The 15,986-nt window shown below is 44.1% G+C and overlaps 1 protein-coding gene across 2 annotated transcripts; it reads left to right on the forward strand.

The window, feature by feature from the left end:
* The first annotated feature begins 556 nt into the window (after positions 1-556).
* Positions 557-12,926, forward strand: Ccdc43 (coiled-coil domain containing 43). Of its 2 annotated transcripts, XM_027427994.2 has the most exons (5): positions 559-810; positions 5,292-5,379; positions 7,913-8,048; positions 9,585-9,643; positions 11,154-12,926. In XM_027427994.2, exons 1-5 carry the CDS (start codon positions 613-615, stop codon positions 11,339-11,341), a joined length of 669 nt encoding a protein of 222 aa, XP_027283795.1. In that variant the 5' UTR covers positions 559-612; the 3' UTR covers positions 11,342-12,926. The 2 variants fall into 2 exon arrangements, with proteins under 2 accessions (XP_027283796.1, XP_027283795.1); XM_027427995.2 differs by lacking the exon at positions 9,585-9,643 and having other exon boundaries at positions 557-810.
* Positions 12,927-15,986: the final 3,060 nt, after the last annotated feature.

The following is a 15,986-nucleotide window of genomic DNA, read 5'->3' on the forward strand; positions in this document are numbered from 1 at the left end:
GGTGTCTTATCTCAACAATGGAAACTCTCTAAGACACCCACCCACCCTTCAAAGGTATTCCCGTGGAAAACAAAGCAAAGGGTGAAAGCAATGAGTCTGGGGCCGGCTGCTGTTCCACTGTTGAGCACCTACGAGGCGTCTCCGTACCGTGATGAGTCAGAGACCGTCTTCTGGAATTTGAGTTTTCAGGGAGGGAGGCTTGGAAATGGTAGCGGCGACGGTACTCCAGGCACGAGACTCGATGGGCATCCTAGTTTCACGCCCCACAAGTGCTCGCCCAGAAGCTGGCCCACAAGCGCTCGCTGGAATCCGTGGTGAGCGCCGCTCCTCGGAGCTCCCCGTCGCGTGGCTGACCACGACACCGAATCCGGTCGTTGCCGACTCTAACCGGTCGGTTAAAAACTCTCCCGCTGGGGGTCCGGGGGGGGGGGAGAGCACGTACCGCGGCGACGCCGTCAGGCCTCGGCGGCTGGCGCGCTCCTCCCGGCTCACCCCCGTAGCCCGGCGCGCGGGGGTGGAGGCTGCCGCTCCAGGCATGCGCGCTGGGCGAGCGCGCGGCCCGTCAGGCACTGCGGTAGGCACCTCCGGGTCCGGCAGGACCCTGTCCCCAGCATGGCGGCGCCCACCGGAGTGGCCGCGGCGGTGCTCGGTGAAGGCGACGGCGGGGCTTTCGGATCCTGGCTGGACGGACGGCTGGAGGCGCTGGGAGTGGACCGAGCCGTGTACGGCACTTACATTCTTGGTGTCCTGCAGGAGGAGGAGGAGGAAGAGAAGCTGGACGCCCTGCAGAGTATCCTCTCCGCTTTCCTGGTGAGTGGAGTCGTCGGGACACATTCCATCAGCCCTGCGGAGACATCTGGGGGCCCCCGCCGCACTCCACGCCTCTCTTCCCCCGGGGCAGTCACGGAGGTTTAGTGGGTCAATCGGGGATGAGCTTACTCTGAGGGGCAAGTGGGATGCTGCTCCCCAGCCAGTTTTTGGGAAGCCACCAGGTTGCAGGTGCGTGGCGAGGTGGCGAGGGACGGGCTTCCCGCCCTCCTGGCGGCGGCGCTCCGTGGGTGCCTCGGGGAGTGCTAGGCAGTGCTCCGGAGCCATTGAGATGTGCGGATGGCAGTTTGCTCTTAAACGTCTAACAGTTCCATTTGCCATCCGTGTGCAGTGTTCAGAGAGGGGAAAAGAGGCTCTTGCGATGTCTCTGCCCATTAGGGGGTAGTCCTAGGGCTGTCCCAGGACTAAAGCCGGTAGGAAGTTCCCTCTTGGCTCCATTTCAGAGATGAGTCCTCCAAAGGTAAGCTGTTAGTGAAGATCCTTTCATGACCAGCAGGGTTTGGAAACTCAGTAATTATTGATGATGGGCTAGGGTGGGGCGGTGTGCTGAAGACAGACTGGAAAAGCAGATAAGGTTATTTAGACTCTGAGAAGCAGATTAAGGGGCTGGGCGTGGTGATGCACTCCTTTAATCCCAGGTAAGGAGGCAGAGGCAGGCGATCTTTTTCGGTCTACATAGTGAGTTCAAGACAGCCAGGGCACAGAGAAACACTGTCTCAAAAATCCAAAAACAGACTCATGCCATGTGTACCATGATTCATGTCTGTTATCCCAACACTCGGGGTGGGGGCGTGGGGCAGGCAGGGAACACAGCAAGTTTGGGTTTACAAAGTGAGACCCTAGAAAAACAAACCAGGCAGATTCACTAATTCAGAAATTTGTACTTTAAAGCTCTATTTATGTATCAGGTGACCAAGATGCCCTTTTCCAATCTGATTATTTGTATGGATTCATCCCAACAGAGACGGTTAATTAGATTGGATGCATAGATTAGATTTGCTACCTGTGTTGTCTGTGACTGTCCTTCAGTCTTTCCTTTTAACATAGCCAACTCAGGGGCTGGGGAGATGGCTCAGTGATTAAGAGCACTTGATAATCTTACAAAGGACCTGAGTCCCATTCACAACACCTACACGGTGAACACAATCGTCTGCAATTCTAGTTTCAGGGGATCAGACACCCTCTTCTGACCTCCGTGGGTCACAGACATACATGCAGACAAAACACCCATAAATAAAAATCTAAGAAATAAGTAAATATGACCAGACGGTGGTGGAGCACGACTTTAATCCCAGCACTTGGGAGGCAGAGGCAGGTGGATCTCTGTGAGTTCGAGACCAGCCTGGTCTACAAGAGCTAGTTCCAGGACAGGCTCCAAAGCCACAGAGAAACCCTGTCTCGAAAAACAAAAACAAACAAAAAAAGAAATAAATATGATCAGCTCAAAAGTAACATTTGCCGTGCCTTCACTAAGTACCATAGAAATTGTTCTCCTCACACAAGGTTTAGGGGAGCTCTTGGAAACCAAACTGCTACTATGAGAGTCTCGGGCTCATCAAAGGCTTTGTCTCAATGAGCAGGTTTGGAGAATGGCTTTATCCGTTGTCCTTAAGGTGGATATTCAAGGACTACTAAGAGTCAAAAGCTATGGTGGACATAAATATAAATATGCTGCACATCCTTTATATAGACAGACAGAAGGCAGAGTTTTTGTTTTCAAACCTAAAAGTAATTTTTGGATGTGGGGCACATGCTAGAGACACACCCTAAAGTTCAGTTCATTGATGAGAACATGCTGGAAATATAACATTGCAGCTGTCCCTGCTCCCACTGGCAAGAAATCTTGGTCTATTAATGGAAAAGAGCTAACAGGGCTTAGTAAGGCAGCTTGGAGTTTCAGTGAGAATACAGCATGGTAAGTTCTTCCCTTCGACCCTGAATTGCAGATTATAAGAAGAAAGAATAAAAGGCAAGGACTTTGGGGTATTCTTTGCAGCTGTGAGGTTTCTAAGGACTCTAGGAAGAAGCTGAGTTTGGTACTTAGTATTTTTCCATGGAGACGGTAATGGAGTCTATGTCTGTTGCTAAGGAGAAGTAAGTGCTTGTTCTAAACTCTTGGTAGAAGACACAACATTATCAAGACACCTATTTGGTTCTTAGTTGCCTCTTATATAAACTGCAGAGACAAGATCATTTCAAGGATGATTTCCCCCTCTGCCCAATTCACACCCCATGTTTAGTTTTCTGAAAGCCCATCTATGTGCAAACTGTCTCTGGGAAGAACTGCCAGGAATCGTAGTGAGACAGGGGTCCTGGTCATGAAGCAGCTGAGAGCATCTCTACAGACAATGTGTTCTCTGTAGAGAATTTTTTTCTTTTTTTGTTTTTCGAGACAGAGTTTCTCTGTGTAACAGCTCTGCTGTCCTAGAACTTGCTTTGTTGGCCTTGAACTCACAGAGATCCACCTGTCTGCCTTCCAAGCGCTGGGATTAAAGGCATGAGCCACCACTGCCCGGCACAGAGAATATTTTAAACTGTCTGCATATAATGCCAGAGGCCCTTGACTTTTGCACAAGTCTCATTCTTGGAGAACAAAACGGAGTCACTGTTAGGGATTAGGAAGTTTGTTAGTGAGAATTTGAGGTGAGATTCAGGGTAGTGTACAATCAGGAGTAAATAGAAGCTTTCCCCATTCTTCCTTTGATTTCTCCCAAGTGCTTGCATTGGCTGATTGACTGGTGAATCACGTATTTTTTTAATCCTTGGAATTACTTTCTCTCCGACGATTCGTAAAGTACTTGGAGGAACAAAATAGAAACGGCTGTTGTTGTGGAGTGCTATTCTAGACAGGGGAGCCTTTACCACTAAGTTATAGTCCTCTGTTAGTGCTATAGGTAGTGACTAAGATTAATGGGAATCATCGCACAGCATAAACACAGTCGCAGGCCTGGGGAGATGACTCAGATCTAGATTTGAAAGGGGGCGTTGAAAATGGTCAGGTGTGTAGGGATGGATTGCAGTTTCAAGTAGGATGATCATGTTTATGGTAGCTGAACTTTTTAGTTTCATGAAGGCAAGTGTGTTAGTAATCCCAGCACTTGGGGGGCAAGGGGAGGAAGATTGCTGAAAGATCAAGGCCAGCCTGGGCTACAGAGTGTGGCCCTGTCTAAACAACAACGAAACATGGTGGGTGTGATATTTGCCTTTGATCCCGGCACTAGGATGCTGGAGGTAAGAGAATCAAGAGTTCACGGCTAACCTCAGCTACTTAACAAGTTGGAAGCTAGCCTGGGCTACACAAACTTTAAAAAATATACAAAACCAATGAAGCAAACCAAGGGGAGAGTTTTGATGTAGTCAAAAGTTTTCCTCTAAAAAGAAAGGAAGTAATGAAGGAAGAAAGAAAGATTAGGCAAAGGAAAAGGAGAGACACTTTCACAATCTGTAGCATGGAATGGAAGCTACATGAAAAGCAATTCATTACATGAAAAGCAATGTAATATAATATATTGTGTGTTTCAAAGACTAGATTTTAAGTGTTTCCCTACAAGAAACTGGTAAGTAGTGAGTTAAATTATTAGACTGATTTAACCTCTCCTCCATATGTGCGTAGCAGGGGTGACATGGGTTAGCAGGCAAAGGTGCTTTCCACCAAGCTTACTTGGTTCCTGAGACCCACGTGATAGAAGGAGGAACCAACTCCCACAATTGTCCTCTGACTCCACAGCAGTCCCAGCATATACACACTGTATGCACATACCACACAGGCTGTAGCTGCAGACACACACTAACAACAAAAAACTAAGCACAATATATTGTATGCTAAGAGTAGATGATACATAGAATTATCAATTTAAAAAAATGAAACATTTCCTTCTTTAAAAATGAAGAATGAGCCAGGTGGTGGTGGCGCACGCCTTTAATCCCAGCACTCGGGAGGCAGAGGCAGGCGGATCTCTGTGAGTTCGAGACCAGCCTGGTCTACAAGAGGTAGTTCCAGGACAGCCTTCAAAGCCACAGAGAAACCCTGTCTCGAAAAACCAAAAAAAAAAAACAACAAACAAACAAACAAAAAAATGAAGAATGAGGGGCCGGAGAGATGGCTCAGTGATTAAGAGCATTGTCTGCTCTTCCAGAGGTCCTGGGTTCAAATCCCCACAACCACAACTGTGTATAGTGAGATCTGGTGCTCTGTCTGGCCTGCAGGCATGCATGTGTGTGTATATATATGAATCTTAAAAACAAAAATGAAGAGTGAGGAGGCTACCCTAAGTTAGCATCAGGGTGAGTTCTGGGACCCTCAAGACTACTTCGATAAGAAGCACACTCTTCTGGGGCCTGAGCCCTCCCAGGGTCCCTTCTCGTTTCCATCGGGGAGAGCAGTGTTCTGCATGCGCCTTCCTTGGCTTGCTGCTGGTTTTGAAGGCTTTTCAGGAAACTAACTGATATGCTTCTCCAACTAGGAAGAAGATTCCCTCCTTGATAACTGTAAGGAAATTGTGGACCGATGGTCAGAAACACAAAATGTCACCATCAAAGTAGAAAAAGAAGGTAGAGTTGGCCTTTCTTTTTAAAAAGCACCCGTTCTTCTATGTAAGCTGTGTGGGGTGTGTGTGTGGCGCACATGCAAGGCATATATAGTGTGCATGTGATGTGCCTGTGTGCGTGTCCCCTGAGCTGTATGAGGGTCAGGACAACTTTCAGGATTCGGATCTATTTGTCTTTCCACCTTGTGGGTCATAGCGAACAAATTCAGGCTATGAGGATGGCCAAGAGTTCCTCTACTCACCAAGCCATCTCACTGGCCTCAGTGACTGTTTCGGGTCCAACCCCAGGGCCTTTTCCTGTGTAGCTGTTAAGAATCGAGAGTTTGATTTTCTTCCTTGGGTACTCACTCTTGGGAAGGTAGGTAATTTGCATCAGGAAACACCCAGGGGCTCTCTTTAAGGTTTTACCAATCATGGATTTCCTTTTGTGTCTTTCCAATCCACCCTGACCACACTCATCTTTACTGTAGTGTGGATGTGTATTTCTTTTTCTTTTTCTTTTTTTTTTTGGGGGGGGGGTTTCGAGACAGGGTTTCTCTGTGGCTTTGGAGGCTGGCCTGGAACTAGCTCTTGTAGACCAGGCTGATCTCAAACTCACAGAGATCTGCCTGCTCTGCACGCCCTGGATGTGTATTTCTTTCATTGTCTTTTAGAAACAAAATCTCATTGTATATAGCCCAGACTGGTTTTTGTTTGTTTGTTTGCTGTTTTTGTTTTTCAAGACTGGGTTTCTCTGTGTAGCTTTGGAGCCTGTCCTGGAACTAGCTCTTGAAGACCAGGCTGGTCTCAAACTCAGAGAGATCCACCTGCCTTTGCCTCCTGAGTGCTGGGTTTAAAGGCATGCAATACCACCACCCTGCCTTTAAAAAAAAACAACAAAAAAAAAACAAAACAAAAAAAAACAGGGTTTATTTTTGTATATAGCCCTGGCTATCCTGGAACTCACTTTGTAGACCAGACTGGCCTTAAACTCAGAAATCCGCCTGCCTCTGCCTCCTGAACACTGAGATTAAAGGCGTGTGCCACCACTGCCCGTCGTGCCTGGAACTCTTTATGTAGGCCCAGCTTGCCTTGAATTTCTAGCCCTTTTGCCTCAGCCTCCTAAGAGCTACAGGTGTAAATCACAGTACCTGCATCATTTTGCGTTTTACTTTTCCTCCTGTCCTATGCCCCCTAGCAGATTTGCCTCACACATAGAGGGTCATCCGTAGTCTTCTGAACTCAAGCTGGCAACCGTCTTAAAGGCAGGCGCCTTCTTCCCCCATGCTACTGGCTCATCCACCCTTCTCATAGTCTTGTTACACAGCATGATTTATGGTTGAGGCTCTGCTTCGTTTGGCTGAATCCTTCACCCTTGAAAATGAAAGAAGAGTGGGCTTATATGTACATTAGGATGGTAAATTAGCTACACAGAAGCCAAACTTGTAAAGAATGTAAACTAAGTTATATACTGTGAGTTCAAGCCCAGCTTAGTCTACAGAGTGAGTTCCAGGACAGCCAGGGCTACACTGAGAAACCCTGTGTGTGTGTATGGGGGTGTGTGTGTGTATGTGATATACACTGTTACTCCTCAGTCTTGAGTATACTCACACTAGAATCACAAGGTATACTTGGTTTGGGGCCCAGGTATTTGTGTTTTGTTTTGTTTTGTCTTTCATTGGTTTTGCTATAACAAAAGGTATGGAATTAAGGGCTGGGGAGATGGGCTCAGTGGTTAAGAGCACTGACTGCTCTTCCAGAGGACTCTGGTTCAATTCCCAGCATCCACACAACAGCTCACAACTGTCTGAATCCAGTTCCAGAGGATCTGGGACCCTCATACAGACATATATGCAGGCAAAACACCAGGGCACATGAAATAAGTAATTTTTTAAAAAGGCATGGAATTAAATGCTGGGTTCATGCTGGGCGTTGGTGGCACACACCTTTAATCCCAGCACTCGGGAGCCAGGGGCAGGCGGATCTCTGTGAGTTCGAGGCTAGCCTGGTCTCCAGAGCGAGTGCCAGGATAGGCTCCAAAGCTACACAGAGAAACCCTGTCTCGAAAAACAAAACAAAACAAAAAAGCTGGGTTCCGTTTTTTATTTTAATGTGTATTTGTCTATGTGTGGGTGTGTGCATGTGCCCACAGAGGCATGAGATCTCCTCAAGCTGCAGTTATAAGTGACTGTGAGGCACCCTCTGTGGATGCTGGGAACTAAACCCAGGTCCTTAGCCCCAGGTTTTTTGTTTGTTTGTTTGTTTGTTTGTTTGTTTTTAAGTTTCTCTAGGGCAGGTGAGATGGCTCAACAAGTAAAGGTGCCTAGTGTGCCAAGTTCCTGTTGCACAAGCCTAGAACCCCGTGAAGGAGAGAACTAACTCTCCACAGTTGTCCTCTGGACTTCAGTGTGTGATCACACACTAAAGCCTGTATAGCTTTGCTTTGTCTCCTGGGTGATTCCTGAGTCCTGGGGGACCAGCACGGATTGGGTGGGTCATTGATTTGGGGGCATGTCTTCACTCACACGATCTCCTTGTGTCTCTCCATCCGCTCACAGATGAGGTCCAGGCCATTACCACCTTGATTGAGAAGCAGGCACAGATTGTGGTGAAGCCCAGGATGGTTTCAGAAGAGGAGAGACAGAGGAAAGCAGCCCTGCTGGCCCAGTATGCCGATGTGACAGACGAAGAGGAATATCCTTTTTGGAGGCTTTGCACCATTTCCCGAGGCTCATGCTAGGAAGGCTGGGCAGTCTGCATCACCCTGAAGACTAGTTTCCCTTTTCACAATGTCAGTGATCCTGGGCCTTTGTGGGTTTAAGAAACGTTGTTGTGCTGGGCAATGGTGGCATCGCCTTTAGTCCCAGCACTCTGGAGACAGAGGCAGGCTGATCCCTGTGAGTTCAAGGCTGGCCAGGTCTACAGAGTGAGTTCAGGACAGCCAAGGCTATACAAAGAAATCCTGTGTCTAAAACCAAAATAACAACACAAAAATGATGTTAAAATAGTTGACATGGGACTTTTATCTTCAACACATAACTGCTATCCTCCAGAAAAGTTCAGTGTAAAACAAATAATGCCTTTACCAGACTGTTGATTTTATTTCTAGAATAAGAAAGAGCGGTGATTCCTCACACTGTGTGACTTACTGCTATTACCAAATACAAAGAAGAAACAAGGCAATGGTTATTTTGGCTTACAGTTTGAACTGATACCCTGCATCGTGGCAGGGAGGGCGTGGTGGTGGGAGCAGGCGACAGCTGGTCACAGTAAGGAGGCAGAGAGAAACCAGTGCTGCTGTCAGCCAGCCCAGGACTGCAGCCCTAGGCAAGGTTGCCTCCCACATTCAGGCTTAATCCATCTAGAAACTCCATCCCAGACATCCCAGGAGTATGTGCCCATGGTGACTCCCTCCCATCAAGCTGATAGTCAAGATGAACCATCACGAATACTTTTATACACAGTGTAGTAACACACTTACTTTCTTCCAAAATTAACTTTTTTTTTGTTTTTGGAGACAGGTTCTCATTGTGTAGATTAGGCTGGCCTCAAACTCACAGAGAGATCCACCTAACTCTGTCTTCTGTCAATTAGCTTCCAAAAAGGGCTTTTAAAGCATGAACTATCCTGAGGTTAAAACACAGATTTCTGGGCTTTTCCTGAGTTTCTACTATAAAGTAGGCTCAAGATAAGAATCCATGGATGTGGAAGCTCTGAGAATTACAGTGTGTGTGTGAGTGCATGTATGTGTACCTGTATGCATTCGTGTGTGTGTGTGTGTGTGTGTGTGTGTGTGTGTGTGTGTGTGTGTGTGTGTGTGTGTGTGTGTGTGTATGTATGTATGTATGTATGTATGTATGTTCTCATTCTGCCCAGGTGCCACTGAACTTTCTTTGAGAATGCCTGGCCTTGAACTCCCTATCTTCCTGCCTCCATGTCCCTAGTGTTGGAGCTGTGCTGTTTCAGAGTCTGTCTTGCCCCTGCTTTTAGGTTAATATTAATATGGGGTCTTCCCACTTTCTTTTTAGCTTCTAGGAGTGAATCTTATACAAGCTTGAGACATCTCCCCCAAGCTAAGATTTTCAGAATTGTGTCTCCCGGGTTTGCCCTTACTCCTGTGACCCTGTCTTCACTGAATGCAGCCTGCTTCTCTTACCCATGTCTGTTGACTGTCTTTAAATTCTATTTGAGATTACACAGGCCCACCTGCTTTTCCTTAACGTCACTCACCGAGGCAGATGAGAAAGATGATCCGGGTGCCTCCACAACAAACATCAGTTCTGATAAATGTATCCTTCTCTTTGTCCATGCCTTGTATTTCTCCAAGGATGTCACATCATGCCAGTATTGGGAGCTCTATGCCTAGCACAGCCCTGGGTAGTCCATTTAGCGACCACTCTACCCAAAAAAAACAAATTAACACACACAATGGGTGCCAGCCTCCAACTTGCTGGATGACTTTGAATTCCTAGTCTTTGCCTCCACCTCCAAGTGCTGAAATTAAAAACCTGTGCCACACCTAAAAAAGGGGATGGGGGTTTTGTTCTGTCTGTTTGTTTGGGAAACAAGGTCCTACTCTACTCTTGGCTAGCCTGAAACTATCTGAACCAGGCTTGCCTGGAACTCACGGAGATCTGCATGTCTCTGTCTCTTTGAGTGCTATGCTTAAAGAAATGCATAGCCACACTTGGCTTCTGGCCTTTTGATTTTGTTTTTTGAAAGAGTCTCTCTGTGTGGTCCTGGGTGGTCTGAAACTCTCAGAGATCACCTGCCTCTGCCTCCCCCAGTGCTGGAATTAAAGTCATTGGTCACCACACTGGACCTCACCTGGCTTGGTTTTTTTTTTTTTTTTTTTTTTGAGACAAGAGTCTCTTTTAGCCCAGGCTAAACTCAAACTGGCTATATCAGAGGCTGTCCTTGAATTTCTTTACCTCTTGTAAGGCATGAACTACCATACCCAGCTAGAAGGATTCTTTTTTTTCTTATTTATTTATTTATTTATTTATTTATTTATTTATTTATTTTTCTGAAACAGAGTTTCTCTGAGTAGCCTTGGCTGTCCCGAACTAGCTCTCTGTAGATCCGCCTGCCTCTGCCTCCTGAGTGCTGGGATTAAAGATGTGCGTCCCCACTCGACTTTATTTTTAGGGTATAAACTTTATTTGTATTTTTTAGATGTCCTTGTAAATGAAATTCATTTTTATAAAATATTTCAAAGTTTAGGTTTAGTTGTCCAAATGAGATTTTTGGTTTTGGTTTTTGAAGACAAGGTTTCTCTGTGAAACAGCTTTGGCTGTCCTGGAACTCATTTTGTAGACCAAAGATCCACCTGCCTCTGCCTCCCGAGTACTAGGATTAAAGGCTTTCACTACCTCTGCACAACCCAAATGAGATTTAGGAGTTCCATCAAACTAAGGCTTCTTCTTTTTTTTTTTTTTTTTTTTTGTATGAGTGTTTTTGCCAACACACACATACACATACACACACACACACACACACACACACACACACACACACACACACACACACACACACGTGCTTAATGTCTGTTGTCCACAGAGCCCAAATCCAGCACTGGATCCCCTGGAACTAGAGATATGCATGGGTGTGAGTTACTGCCTGGGACTGAACCTCTGCTAGAGCAAGTGCCATCTCTAGCCAAACCAAAGCTTCTTTTTTTATACTATGAATACTTAGCGTGCATTTAGAACTCTGTGTAGAGAAGGGGCATCCAGACTGAGGGAACTGTAGGATTGTTGCCTATAGGATATGTACCTTAATTCCTTGACTCACTGGTAGCTCTGTTTCGAAACACCAACGTAGAAGATGTTCTCAATGCTCGAAAATTGGAGCGAGACTCTCTTCGGGATGAGTCCCAAAGGAAGAAGGAACAGGACAAGCTGCAGAGGGAGAAGGACAAACTAGCCAAGCAGGAGCGCAAGGAGAAGGAAAAGAAAAGGACACAGAGAGGGGAACGCAAGCGATAACCTCGGCCACTCTGTTCCTTCCACCCGTGAATTGATTGTGCGTCTATATATTTAAGAGAACTGAGACTAATGCATTTCCCAAAATTTCTTAAGGCTTTTCCCCCTCTGTTTACATGTTCAAAAGGAAAATCACAATCACTTGTTACTACAAAATGTGCCATGTTTGGTAGTGTGGGCAATCAATTCTAGTTATTATCTTTACCAAAGATCTGGAATTAGGGTAACCTTTCTATTTTAGTACTGAAATCCTATGCTCTTCTGGCTTTTTAAAAAAGGTCTTCCCTCACTTTGTATAATTAGCCAGATTCAGAAAGCTAACGTCCTGAAGGAAACATGATCATTCCTTTTGAGATTAAAAAAAAAAAAGGAAAAAGTGCAAATTGCTTCTATGGCAATATTTGCCTCAAAATGTAGTGGGTTTTTGTTTTGAAACAGGGTCTCATTCTGTAGTCCAGGCTGGCCTTGAACTCGGTGCAGTGCCCTTGCCTGTTTTTCAGCCTTAGAATCCTAAGCTTATCAGAGCAGTGTTTTATGGCTGAAATAGCTAATGAAGAGCTACCTAGATCAGACTAGGAAAGTGGAAGATGGTATTTGGATGGTATTTGGGCTCAAGCTATAGCTGTGTTGGGTGCCTGCTTAGCACACAAGGCCCTGGGATTGATCCCCAGTACTGAAGAAAAACAACCTATGGGAGAATCAACTGTCTTTTAAAATGGAGCGCTACATACTTTTCATGTAGTCTAGGACTTAAGAAAGTATGTGTCAATTCGAGATATAAAGTTATTGTTAGCTAAATAACTCATGAGTTCCCTTAAATCCCCTCTTTAATCTGCAGGTATGTCCAACCTTTTGATATTGTGACATAACATTTTTTTAAAACTTGCAAAACAAATCATGTTTTTAAAGTAAGTTTATGATTTTGTGTTAGGCTGAATTTACAGCTATCCTCAGCCACATGTTGGACACACCTGCAACATGAGTATTAAGACCTAATAATTCCTGGTTTAGAGAAACCGAAGGAATTACTCTTTTAGAGAAAAACACCTGAAATTTTGCTAATACAAGATATATAGTTGGTGGTTAACAAACTTATGAAATGAGAGAGTAGACAAACTGGCAGAGTCAAGGGTGAGCAGAAACTCTCCAGTCCTATTTCTGTTACAGCTACATCCAGCTGTAAATAAATTCCTTCTTTACTTGACTTTGGGCAACAGCTATCAAAAGCCTCAAGAGAACAATTTCTCTAACAAGATACAGTAGATATTTTATACCAGGGGTTAGAAGACTACCACTCACAGGCCAAGTTTGGCCCAGTCTTTTTTTTGTACGGGGCGAACTAAAATGGTTTTTTTACATTTTTAATAGAAAGACATTCATGATTGAGACCATATGTGGCCTATAAAACTTAGTATTTACTAGTATTTGGAGAAAGTCTTCTGACTTGTTTTTGTATCATTAGCTACCTTTGTGCAGAAAAAAAAAAAAAAAACATGGTTAAGGAAAGGAGATGCTGCTGCCTCTTTATCCTACAACCATGGCACTGCAAAAATAACCACCCTTTTTTAAAATAAACTATTTAAGTCAGTGTTGTCTGCCTTGTTTTTTCCAGCTGCTGGTTGAAAGGTACATGAGAATGGTCCCTTGGGAATGATCTTTATCATCTGGTCAGCCCTGTAGGCATACACTGCAAGTTAAACTTCTCTCTTAAATTTGTTTCCAAGTTCCCTGTGAAGTAAAGATTAACTCAGAGGATTACCTTGTTTTTTGGAGCTTGTGTAAGTTGGCTTTGAAGTCCTTTGAGGTACTACTGGTCTTGAACCTTTATGTGGTGGTAGTAGAGAGCCATAGGATTTTGGGACTTTGTTCTCACCTTGATTTTGGCTTCTGAAGGAGTCAAGAGTATATCCTTCCTTTAAGGGTATTTCAATTTGCTGGTTTTTGAGACAAAATCTTGCCTAGCCTAGGCTTCCTCCTGCTTTATAACTTGTTTCCCTTGAATTCTTGACCTTGCTAACAGTCAGTGCTTCTGGGACTCTTTATGTTATAGTGTACATCCAACTAATTTTAAATACCAATCCAATCATTAGGCTTTGGTAAGGTTATTCACTTACTATTTTTTGTTTTGTTTTTGGAGACAGTTTCTTTGTTTAGCTTTGGCTGTCCTAGCTCTGTAGACCAGGCTGGCCTCTGCTTCCCAAGTGTGGGTGTGTGTGCCACCCAAACCCAGCTAAAAATTATCTTTTTATGTGTATGGGGGTTTTGCCTGCATGTGTGCATGCAGTGCCACTAGAAGCCAGAAGAGGGGGTGGGATTCCCTGGAACTGGAGGTACAGTTGGCTGTGAGCCACCTTGTGGGTACTGGGAATCAAACCTGGAACCAAACAGCCAGTGCTCTTAACTGCTGAGCCACCTCTCCAGTCCCCAATGAGATTTTAATTATAATTCCTCAACAACTTTTTTGTAACCACTTACTCAAATGGAAAGGATGCTGACTTAATTTTCAAATACCTTTATATAAATTTGTGTCGTGTCTTCCTTGATCTCTCCATCTAATTAAAAGAACATTTTATTCTATGTGTTTATGTGTACTTACTAATACATAGACATACACAAGTATTTATTTGGGTTTTTTTGGGGGGGGGCTCCATACAGGGTTTCTCTGTGGCTTTGGAGGCTATCATGGAGCTCATTCTGTAGACCAGGCTGGCCTCGAACTCACACAGTGTTGGGATTAAAGGCGTGCACTACCACTGCCTGGCCCAAGTAAATATTTTAAAGAAAAAATAAGAACATGGGCTAGGTCAATTGAGTGGGTAAAGGCATGTGCTACCAATCCTGCTGAATTCAATCTCCAGGACCCCACATGGTGTTAGGAGAGACTGACTACACAAGTTGTCCTCTGACCCCCACACCCACTGTGGCATATGTGTGTGTGCATGTACACAAATTTAAAAGGAAAACAGGTATTTCTTTGAATTAGAGAACATCTTTACCAGTTTCACTGAAGATTTTTTGTGTTTTTTTTTTTTTTTTTGGTTTTTCCGAGACAAGGTTTCTCTGTTGCTTTGGAGCCTATCCTGGCACTCGCTCTGGAGACCAGGCTGGCCTTGAACTCACAGAGATCCACCTGCCTCTGGCTCCTGAGTGGTACCACTGAGTGGTACCATGAAGGCATGTACCACCAATGCCCAGCGATAATTTTAAATATTTTTGTAAGCTGCAATTGAGAAGTATGTAAGAACCATCTAGCAGGCTGTAGTGGTCCATGCCTGTAATACCAGCACTGGGGAGGCAGGAACAGCAGATCACTGCAAGCCTGTTCCAGGAAAGCCAGGAAACCAAAGGGAAAGAACCATCTTTATCAGTGGTTTCAACCTTCCTAATGCTCAACCCTTTAATGCAGTTCCTCATGTTGTGTTGACCCCCAAAGATCTGGTCTTTGTTTAGTTGAGGCTGGTCTTTAACTTCTGGTTCTCCTGCCTTGACCTTCCAACTCTCCCAAGTGCTAAATTTAGCCTCAAAAATTTTGTCACTGATAGTTTTGACTTTCTGATCCTCCTGCCCTCTCTCCACTAATGCTGGATTATGGGCATGCACCACACATGGTTTTATACAGTGCCCAGGAACAACCCAGGGTCTCCTGCACACTCTGTAAGCATTCTCCCAACTGAACTTCATCCCAGCCCAGGGTTTGGTTTTCCTTAACAGACTTATTTGCGACCGCTGTCCTGTAAAGGTCTTCCTTGAGTTTTTATTCAACAAGGCAAAGTAAGTTTCATCTTTGAAAGAGGTCAGGTGGAATCTAATTTGAATCACAATCATCTACCATTATTCTTATGTATTAATAATGAAATTTACACCAAAAAGGCTCTTGTCAGCTAAATGAAATTCATTTGATTTTCAGACATAAATAACACAATGTTAGAAATTAACACAAATGTAAAAAATGAAACCAAATATTTTCAACAAAGTAATTTATTTTTTTTTCCTGAGAGACTAAATTCAGTACAATATTTGTTTTCATAACATTCAACATGTTTTATGTCAAACTTAACCACTTTCTATGCAGTGACTGTGGTGGAGTGGTCTATTTTATTTGACTACCCTCAATGTAATTCATTTGGTAGTTCTAAGCATATCAGTGATCAAAATGTTTCTCCCTACAGTTACTCCTGCATTCGCAATCAGTTTCTTCCGCACATCATCTAAAGAAAATTTATGTGGTGTGATTACACTCTTTTTTTTTTTAATACCAGGATTTCTAAAGCTAAGAAAAAACACTAACATCAAAACATCAGTGTTTCTAGTCAAGGATATTTCAATTAAATTTCATCAGTACATTATATTATAGTTTAACTCATGCTAGAAACTTTAAAACCCAAGATCTTCTGAGTCACATAATACCAACATTTCATATTAATGAATAAATTATTCAGGTTCTAATACAAAGATATTAAGTGATGAGAAACAGAAAAAGCCAAGCTTTCAAGTGTTCTTTTTTAAAAAATACAGAAGCAAACAAATGAACATAACTACACAAAATATACACTAACTAATTGGCAAAACTAAACTAAAGATTAACCTAAAAAATACATTTTAGAACTTCGTGATACCCTCATCAAAAGACAGCAAACTAAGGGTATTA

This window comes from Cricetulus griseus, chromosome 7 (genome assembly GCF_003668045.3).
Source record: "Cricetulus griseus strain 17A/GY chromosome 7, alternate assembly CriGri-PICRH-1.0, whole genome shotgun sequence".
Lineage (NCBI taxonomy): Eukaryota > Metazoa > Chordata > Mammalia > Rodentia > Cricetidae > Cricetulus > Cricetulus griseus.